This window comes from Mus pahari, chromosome 1, assembly GCF_900095145.1.
Source record: "Mus pahari chromosome 1, PAHARI_EIJ_v1.1, whole genome shotgun sequence".
NCBI lineage: Eukaryota > Metazoa > Chordata > Mammalia > Rodentia > Muridae > Mus > Mus pahari.
Genome location: NC_034590.1, coordinates 100,796,960 through 100,807,455, shown reverse-complemented (window position 1 = coordinate 100,807,455; position 10,496 = coordinate 100,796,960). Strand labels below are relative to the sequence as shown.

Here is a 10,496-nt window from a genome sequence, read left to right as displayed (position 1 = left end):
CCCCCATTTTTTCAACTCCATTTACACCCCATTATACCAATTCCTCTAGGCAACCAATTGAATGTGTGAGCAGTGAGGGAAGGAAGGAGGGAAGGTGCAGTTATGTGGTCCAAGTCAAGAGGGAAATCAGTTTCCTATAACCGCCTTGCTGGGAAGTATATTCCTGGGTAATAAGTAGATATATTTATCCACTAAGTATTCACTACTTAAAATTAAGATGGTTTTAATGGTTGCATTCCCAAATGAAAGGGCTCAAAAAAAATTAAAATTCCTCTTCTAAAATGCACCTTTCAAATGTGTTGATTCATATTCTAAAACAGATGCCTTACTTCTTTTTCTTATTTTTCTCCTTTTCCCAAATTTATTCTCTAACTTTTGAGCTTATGATCTGTCCACCTGTCTCTTAAATAGCTGGGGTAACAGGCATATGTCCCACTGAAAACAGATTTGTAGTCTCCTAGAGAGCATACTGAGTTCTTATTAATTGTTGGTGAGAGATTTCTAACAAATATTCTTTTTTTTCTTCTTCTTTTATTTCTTTCTTGAGACAGGGTTTTACTATGTAGCTCTGGCTGTACTAAAACTTACTATGTAGATCAGACTGGATTCAAACTCAGCGATCTGCCTGCCTTCCAAGTGCTGGGACTAAAGACATGCACCACTACCTCCAGCAACTAACAAATATTCCTTTTTTTTTTTTTTTTTTTTTTCTGAGACAGGGTTTCTTTGTTATAGCTCCAGTTGTCCTGGAACTCACTCTGTAGACCTGGTTGGCCTTGAACTCAGAAATCTGCCTGCCTCTGCTTCCCAAGTGCTGGGATTAAAGGCATGCTCCACCACTGCCTGGCCAAATATTCTTAATTATTTCAAAAGGAAAACCAAAAAAGAAATCCTTTGCAATTCCTTGCATGTTGAGATTGAGGTCAGCTTTGAACCATAGCCATTCAGGCTTTGAAAAGAACCTTAATGTTCATGATTTTGCTTTGCTGTGCTTCTTTTTGTGATATATATAGGAAAACATACCGACTGCAACTGCAAGGGAATTACAGGACTTCAAACAGTGCAACGTAGCCGAGGAATCAGTTCCATTCTATAGTACAGGTTTAAGCTTGGCTGCGAATGAGAGGTTGTTGTTTTCCTCCAAAACTGTTGAAAAAAAAATAGTATTCTAGGGAGAGGAGATTGGAGTACACCAGGCTTTGAATGCTAAGATGTAAAGGTCATGTTGTCCAGCCATCAGCATCAATCATTACAAGGGATAGAGGGCAGAGCAGAGGATATGGCAGTAATGAGAACAGGCGCATGATGTTGGTAGAGAAACTCCCAGAACAGTTCAGACGAAGCTAATGCCTCAGCACATGACCAAGCAGAGATGAAGATAAGAGCTTTTGAGAGGATGAAGAAATGGTGATTTATTGGCAGGAGTCTTTTATGATAGGTGCCTTTAGTATTCTGATTCATCAGCCTTATTTAAGGAAGTAAAAACCCACAAGGTATTATTAATCTTGCACACAAACCTGCAAGTTAGTGTTTCTAGAGTGTACTTTCATTTGAACTGTCTACAAGTATTAATGTAATTTATAACCAGAGGAGCCGGAAATACAGGTTAACAGGGCAAAACAGTGCAAAGGTTCCTCCATCTTGCATTCTTGCCAAGGCCGGTTTCAGGTTTACCTAGAACCTGATCCCCTTGAGCTGGAGAATCCTATGGAAAACTACTCAACTCTATTCTAGGAACCAAAGGTCAGGACGGCTGAGATAACTTATCTTAGCTTTTGTTGAAACTGCTTGTTTGTGTGGAACCTCCTCCAGCTAACTGTTCTTTTAAGTTGCCTGTTTGGTCAGAACATTCCTTGGTGACTGGCTAACAGCTTATCTTAGCTTCTGTTAAAACTGCTTACTCGGCAGTGCTCCGATGCAGCTGCCAAGGGGGATGCCTTAACTTTAAGGTCTCTTAAAATCCCATGTTCTGGACACTCAGGGGCTATACCTAGAATAAAGACTTTCAAATGGTTGTGCACTCTGAGGGGGCTACCCATACTAAACAGAACAAGAATGATGACCACTTAGAATGAGTGGAATTTCTTTTAAAAATATAAATTGAGTCTTAAAATTAAAGGTTACTGTTTCTAGATTTTGTTTATATTGAGTCACTGATTTCTCTTTCAAATTTGATGAACACATTATGCATACACTCTGGTGACTGTCTATAGAATCTTTTTCTTGTCAGATGATATAAACACATTTTTTGAACGGGGGTACAAATACAGACTAAAATGAAAATGAAAACGAAACGGTTTTTCTGGGTAATGAACAAAAAGTTCTGGGACAAAACTAGCTTATGGGTGAACAAAACTTCCCCAGAGATTATATATAAAGCCTCAAGCACAACTTTAAAATTCAGGTACTCCACATTTCTATAAACAAATTTCTTCCCTCACCTCAATAGATGTTTAAATTATCTACACAACCCACTTCAGTAAGATAACTGGGGGACAGCCGATACCTTTCTTTCCTATGAGTATAAAGTTTCAAGTCCCACTTGTCACCACAGAAAGCTTGACGGTTCAATCTACTTCTGAAGGGACCAAGACCCATTGCCAGTTCTTGTCAAGGTTATGAGTGAGAAACCTTAAGTCTCAGCTTTGAGCCTCCTGGACATTTTTTAACCTTGAGAATTCTGCCATTTAGGACATGCAAGCACGCTCCACCCGGTTCTTGAGGCTCAGAAGCCGGGTCTTAGTGGGTTCAGTGTTTAAGTGCCTTCCGCCACTCAGCAGTATTCTGCAAAGCCAAACGCCGCGCCCCACTCCACAGCCCACGGGGGTGACCTGAGCAGTGAAACAACGCGATCAGCCGTGGTCGCACTGCTTCAAAAGCAGCCCGCGTGGCCTTCATTCCACAGGCCGGCGCAGGAAGGGCCCCCCGGAGTCCTCTTCCGAGGACCTCGGATTGGGCGCTGGCTTTACAGGATGCTTGAGCCAAGGAGACCGCACCTATCTGCTTTGGTACCACTCTCAGGGTGCCCACACCGCCCAGAGGTCACCCCACCTCCCACCCCCAATCGTCGCTGCTTCGCCAACGTGGAAATAAACCACTTCGTTCCCGCGCGCAGCGCACTGCGCATGCGCACGGCACCTGCCCCGGGAGCGGAGGAATCCAACGCCCACGCCAAGCCGGGGCTCAGCTCCGGCGGAGACTTTAAACCAACTTCTGAAAGGGAGACGAACACGCATGCGCACGTGTGGTGGTCGGGTCCCGGGATGGGAAGGGCTGGGGTAGGGTGGGGGGGAAAGAACCGGAAGTTGTGCTGAACCTTCACCTCCCCTGGGCACTGAAGGAAACGTAAGCTCCGCGAGAGAGGTTCCGACGCCGCCCGGGCTGGAGGAGACAGAATGGAGACCGCGGTCGAAGACGCCGGACTGGACCGCGGCCCGACGCTGACCTCGTCCTGGGATGCGGTGTGCGGGGCGCTGACCCAAAGCCTCCTTCTTACCCGGACTGGGCCACGTGCCCAAGACGTGGACTTCGAGCAGCTGCTGGAGCCGCCAGCTCCTAGGTGCGCCGGCCCGGGGCCGGGGCTGGGTGACAGTCACGCTGCTGAGGAGCCGGGAGGAGGACGGGAGCCGAGACGGGCGAGGGAGCCGAGCGAGGCCGCGGGGACGGCGGGGGTGGGAGGAGAGCCGTGGTGCCCGGAGGTGGGCAAGGCTGCGGGCAAAGGGTGCGCGCTGGGCCGGAGAGGCCGGGAAACTCGTGTTCAAGATGCCCTCCGCTGGCTCCTGGTACAGTCCTCCGCGCCTCCCACCCGCGAACGCCCCCAGTCTTCTATGTGTGTGTGTGTGTGTGTGGGGGGACAAGAGCCACGGCGTCTTGGAAAAAGACACATCGTTATTTTTACATTCAGTAAACGCTTTTAATTGACTGCGAATGAATTAGTTGAATAGACTGTCCACGGTCTAGGAAAGGTCCTGGTGCCTCAAACCTCTGTTCCTTATGAATCCTGTGAGAAATATCTGTGGGTGATGGGGAAGGTTCTTGGTTCTCATGGCAAGTAGAAGTGAGTTTGAAGGCATCAGTGGGCTATGGTTCTACTCGGAAAACTTATCTCTGTGATTTTTTTTTTTTTTTTCTTCAATTTCCTTCCCAGCCAGGATCTGGTGAGTCTGAAAAGCAGCCTGAGCCCCCGAGATGAAAACCCCTGCTTCATTTACCTGAACTGTGACCCTAATGGGGGTGAAGAAGTCCTTTCGGTTGGCGTTCTGAGTTCAGCAAGAAACATGGAAATATACTTAGGAGAGGAGTATTGTGGAACCAGTCGAGGCAAGACTGCCAGCACTGACCTGGATGACAGGTTGGTGACTGGTCCAGGTGAAAGTGTTCCGATGAATCAGTGTCTATTCTCAGCTCATAATGTTTGTGGATTTTTCTAACACTGACGGGACAGGAGTCATTAGGGGAGAGATGTTAAAAAACATGCCAATAGACATAGGTTAGACCACTAAGCCTTCAAACGACAGGGTTGATGAGCAAGCTTATAAATATGGAAATTTCAGGCTAATTAACTGGAAGTGAATTGGCAGGTCACTGGTAATTAGTGGAAGAGCTTTATTAGAATGAAGTCCAGGTAAGCATTGTTGTTCCTCTCATGTAACTCAGCAGGATCTGTTTACAACCATTAGATGTTCTGAAACTGAGTCTTTTCCCTTCTAGAAAGCTCCTTATGATTGATATATCAAACTAAGACTGTCACGTCAGCCTATTTACTGACCTATTACAAGATGGACAATTTGTGAATTTTTGTTTCCCCCCTACACTCACACAGGGTTCTGCCCACATCTGTCCTTAACATAATGCATGCTCTATGTCCTGCATGTGTTGGATAGAATAGTAGTGTTTACAGAGCTTTAAAGTGTGCCGTGTGCTCCTGTGTTCAGCTCCCCACGTAGCTGGTAAGTAGTAGGTACTGCTTCTCCACACAGTGCCGCTCAGTCAGGAGCCCCTTCCTCCCTGTACCTGACCAGGAAAAGGGAGTCCCAGAGATGAAGGACTGTCCCTGAATCATTTGTTCTTAAGTATATGGTAATGCTTACAATCAATGGCTGTTAAAAATGAATTCTTTTATTTTAGTGAACATGAAAAGATCTTATTGTACAAAAAATACCTAAAATTGGAGTCTCCCACGCATGCCTGTAAAATAAAGGTGAGTTGTCACTAAATTTAAGATTTAAGGTTGATCAAATTCTTTCTGTTTCTGTTCTGTACACACTTATTTTCTCTTGGTTTGGCAGTACAGTTAGTCCAGCGTGGTCCCTAGGGTTAGTCCACAAATGCTTAGTTAGCTTGTAAAGGGTACTGTTTTTCTAAAAAATCATTATCACTCCTTTAAACATTGAAATTTTCTTTAAAGTGTGGTAATTTATATTAGTTACAGAAAATGTTTTGCTAATACAGTAGTGCTATATTCTGAAGCCTTGTTCGGCTAAGAACATTTTAAAAGTCTTTCTATAAAACTATAACCCCACAAAAGGCAAACACAAAACTGGCCCAGTGTCTAAAGAATGGAGGAAAAGGTCAAATGAGAGCCAGAAATTTTAAGGGGTCCAGACTGTTGTCTTCAGCCAGAATAATATTCTTAAAATAGGTATTAGTGATGTCAGAATTTAGGAACAGGTTCTGAGCTGGAATGCTCAAGTGACGTTATAAATACTAATTAAGTTCTGTCACCAAGTAGTGCTTTGGCCAATGCCAGCTTACTTAACTGTTTGGACCTAATTCATGAAGAAAATTAATGGACCTTAGAAAACAAATTCTTGGGTCTTTTTTATATCTAGAATCTTGTGCTTATTATCTCAGAAGACAGTAAGACTTAGTTTTAAAATAAGAAAAAAATAAATGATTTTCATTGAAGAGCTCAGTTCACAAAGCTGGTTATGCCAACATCTGTTTAAGTGGAATAAACTAATAGCATATAAAAGCATTTAAGTAAAGTAATTTAATTCATCTAGCATATATTTTAGTATCTGTTGATAGCAGATAACTGCACTAGGCATGTAGGAATATCAGTTGAAAACTGAAGTGCCAGCCTCCATGTTGCATCTATTTTAGTGGGATAAGACAGATGATAATCAGATTTACTGATTATACATAATATAAACTATCTACTTTAGTCTCTGGTCATGGTAGCACAGACCTTTAATTCTATTACTCAGGAGGCAGAGGCAGAGGCAGTTGGATCTGTATGAGTTCAAAGCTAGCCTGACCTACATAGTGAGTTCTAAAACAAGGCTACATAGAGACCCTGTTTCAAAACAAACAAACAAACAAACAAAAAAATTCTGTAGTCCATGATGAAAAAATGGTCCTGGGATTATAAACTATAAAGGGAACAGTAAGACCCAGTATGGTGACACACACACTGATAATCCCAGCACTCAGAAGCATTGCATGTTTGAGGCCTGCTCTATGTAGTGAGTTCCAGACCAGCCAGTTTTACCTACTGAGATTTCTATCAGAAGAAACTAAAAACTGAAAATACATAGATAAAAGAAGGGAGGCAATAATGAGGTAGACTGTAAACTTAATGAGTGTTTCCTTAACCTTTGAGGACTGTCGCATACTTTTTTGGTACCGCTCTTGAGTTTATAGAACCTGAGGGTTTTTTTTTTTTTTTTTTAAGATTTATTTATTATATGTAGGTTTACTGTAGCTGTCTTCAGACACACCAGAAGAGGGCATCAGATCTCATTACAGATGGTTGTGAGCCACCATGTGGTTGCTGGGAATTGAACTCAGGACCTCTGGAAGCGCAGTCGGTGCCCTTAACCGCTGAGCCATCTCTCCAGCCCAGAACCTGAGTTGTTTTGACCTGCCTCCTTGTGACTGGAGTCTATGTGCCTTTCAATTTCAAATTATTTTTGTAACTGTTCCTTGGAAGTACGTGTTAGTCTGAAGAGAGCTTTCAATTTGGGAGCCCCTCTGGCATATATGAAAGCTTGTGTAAATGTTCCTAGTAGAGAATTCAGAGCATTACTTAGTGATACAAACCTCTATTCAAAGTCTCTCACCGTCCTCTGGTTCAGTGTTAGTATTTGCCCAGGATTGCAAAGGTTATGAAATGGCAGATCTCAAAATTTAAACTTATGTGCCTGATTTAAAGCCATTCCCTATATACGACGTGTGGAATGTCTTTTGGTTGAGAAACATGCATAGCCTAAACTGCCAGAGTGATGGGAACGTGGCTGCGAGGCAAACACTGACCAGCATGTAGGAGTTACTGTTCTCTCAGTACCCCAGAGGGAACAAATGGGAAGACACGAAAATGTAAGTGGAAATGTATGGTGGAAACAGCCAGGAGAGACTTAGGCCCACTGAGTGTCCTTCACCAGTTAGAAAGTCACCCTGGCACCAGCTGTTACCTATTAAGCAGTTCTGACATCACACCGCTTCCTTTCTGAACTACAGAAGGCTGAATTATGGTTGGGATATAGATAAGTCTTGTATGGGCAGTTTTATTTTATATTTAATATTAAAGCCAACTGGAGTATGGTTTTTTGTTTGTTTGGTTGGTTTTTTGAGACAGAGTTTCTCTGTATAGCTCTTTTTGTCCTGGAACTCAGAAATCCACCTGCCTCTGCCTCCCAAGTGCTGGGATTAAAGGCGTGTGCCACCACGCCTGGTATGTTAAGATCCAAGGTTCTTGGGTTTCTTCTTTTCCCCTGGTCATATGGAGGACTCAAACCTGGGACCTTGAGCTGTGCTCCCCGCCAGGTGTGGTTTACTTTTAATTCCTTAAACCAAGTAAACAAAACTTTCGTATTCTTCTTGTATGTCTTATGGCTGGGAAATGATTTCTTTATTTAAACAGTTGGTGTTTGCCTCATGATACATTGGAGTTTATTTTCTAATTTTGACTACTATAAAAAAAACTTTAAATGCATTTGAAGTTAACTTATAGACTCTTGGATGCCCTGTCTTGCTTTGATAATACTAAGAAGTATTCCAAGTGGTAGTTGTTTGCAATAACCACCGTCATTTCTTGGAATGTTATGTTTCATGGCAGCTGTTGTCCTTCGGGGAGAAGCAGTGTGTGCTTGTCGGTAAGGTTGTGGTGCACTTGAGGCCACGGTCTGCAAATCCTTCACCGCGCTCTGCTGCTCTGGGATCACGGATAGACCTCGACAATATCCAAACCATAATGGAGTCCATGGGGTCCAAATTATCCCCTGGAGCTCAGCAGCTGATGAGCATGATTAGGTTTCAGCAGCAGGCAAGTAGAGATGTATTTTATTACATTTTAAAATGCCGTTTCGGGGAGATGGTTCAGTGAGTAAACCTGAGTTGGGATTCCCAGAGCCTATGTAAAAGGAGGCAGTATTAGTAAACATGTTTGTGATCCCTGCTTCTCTACAAAAGGGTGGGAGGTAAAGGGGTGAGATTCCCTTGAAGTTCACAACCCATTTGATAGGGTATATACCTTGTCCTGAAGAGGTGAAAGGTGAGAACTGGAGGCAATTCTCTGACTTTAGCTCTCCTGCTCCCAAACCACACACATAAACACACACACACACACACACCTCAAAAGCCAAACAATTTTTTTAATGCTGGCTTTAATGTGGTAATATAGAATATACATATAGTTTTTTTAATTAATTTCTACTACTGACTTAACTGTCATCTATTCTTAATTTTTATAAAAGTCGCATTTTGTAGACTTGCCCTTCTACAAAATGTTCTGACTGAATATCTTCAGTTCTTCCTCAAATCATTTTAGTCATTCATTCAGCAGTGAACAAGACTCTGGCTTACTCCCTTTTGAGGATATAAAGGTAATCAGTTAGTGTGTAGCCTATAAGCATTATATGTGACAAATGATGAGATTAAGAAAGATATATTGGCCAGAGACTTTAATCTCAGCACTTGGGAAGCAACGGTAAGTGGACCTCTTGAGTTTGAGGCCAGTCTGGTCTACAGAATGAATTCAGGACAGCCAGGGTTACAGAGAACTACCAAGAAAAAAACCAAGGTAAACTGAAGTAAGTTTCATCTCATTTGGGTTATGGAAGAGGAAGGTGGGTTAGTCACGTCCATCTAGAGTTTGGTTGTTTTAGAGAAACTCTAGTAATGGGTATGATCCTCTGTGCTGGAAGGAGTAGGATCTAGCTAAGAATGAAAGGGAGTGAATAGACAGGAGAGATTTGAAGATTTGTGCTGGATCATAGAGAGCTTTGATGCTATTTTAAGTGTGTAAATGCTTTTGGCCTGTTTTAAAGAAATTTTAAACCACTATTATACGGAAAGCAAGACTACAACAGAGAGACCAGCTGTATGTGAGTTCCCCACCCATGCGAGGTGATGTGGTTTACACTAGGTGCTGTAATGTGACGCTGGGTTGTGAGATTACTAAGCCAGGAAGCACAGAGTCATTGAGATTAAACAGTTAATACTACCGTTGAAGGAGAAAGTAAAGCCAGATGAAAAATTGAGGTTTCGAGGATGGCATTACAAGAAATAGAAATGGAGCCGACCAGATGAGGACACTTGGTAAAAGGAGTCTGATTTGGGGAATATAAAGTTTAGCTGTGAACATGGGATTGCCTGGAAGGATATTACAGCATTTGCAGATAGGATCAGGAGGGAAGGAGGTGGCTGACTGGAAGAGGCTGGGGGAGGTGTGCCCACAGTAGAAACACTGAACAGAGGGGCTGAAACTAGAGGGGAAGACCCTTGGAAAGAAGCTACATCTGGCAAACTGGGGAGAAAAGGAGGCACCAGAAGAACAGAAGGCACCAGTGTGACCAACAGGTGCCGTCAAAGGGAGGTTTTAATGCCAGGTGACCTCTTGTCTTGTCACTCAGTAGTTCTGTCTCCTTCAGCTTCACTAAAGTAAAATTAAAGTCATTTAATATTTATAATGAAATTCTCTTCACAAAGTTTATGTGATACCACTATAAAGAGCACAATGTTGTTGTGGAATTTAAGTTAACTACTGAAAAAACTTGTAAATACCGTGTGGCTTCACTGCTGGAATCAGGGCAGTCTTGGAGTATGGGCAGAAGTAAGACAACTGGGAGAACTGAAGAGTTTGGGATCTACAAAAGCATTTTAAAACAAATGGCAGTCTCTGGTTTACTTCCTGTCCAGCATTATCTCACTTGGGTAACTTAGGCTCCTGCTTGGCCCTCCTGCTCAACCACAGCCCACCTTCAACATCCAAGCAGAATGGCTCAGAAGGACACTAAGCTTCATGTGTAAAACCCCGACTTCATGTCTTCACCTTTAGTTTGCATGTAGATAGTAGACATTTAGGTATCTTGCCCTGCCTTCCTTAACTTGGCTACCAATCCTTGGTCCCTTATTGACTTTTGATGTTTCTATTCCTCACATATGCAAGCATGTTACTACCTCAGGATCTTTGTATTCAGTTATTTTCTTTGGCTGGATATTTGTGATATTATTGTATCTATTTTTTTTCTCTCTCTCTCTCTCTCTCTCTCTCT

At 42.8% G+C, this 10,496-nt stretch overlaps 1 protein-coding gene across 1 annotated transcript in view; it reads left to right on the top strand.

Moving 5' to 3' along the window:
- The first annotated feature begins 3,329 nt into the window (after positions 1-3,329).
- The window catches only part of C1H10orf88 (chromosome 1 C10orf88 homolog), an 18,549-nt gene continuing 11,382 nt past the window's right edge, over positions 3,330-10,496 (top strand). Inside the window, exons 1-4 of the mRNA XM_021213050.2 lie at positions 3,330-3,559; positions 4,148-4,351; positions 5,128-5,200; positions 8,060-8,266. Of these exons, the coding sequence (XP_021068709.1) occupies positions 3,396-3,559; positions 4,148-4,351; positions 5,128-5,200; positions 8,060-8,266 (648 nt within the window). The 5' untranslated portion in view covers positions 3,330-3,395. The remainder of the gene's footprint in view (positions 3,560-4,147; positions 4,352-5,127; positions 5,201-8,059; positions 8,267-10,496) is intronic.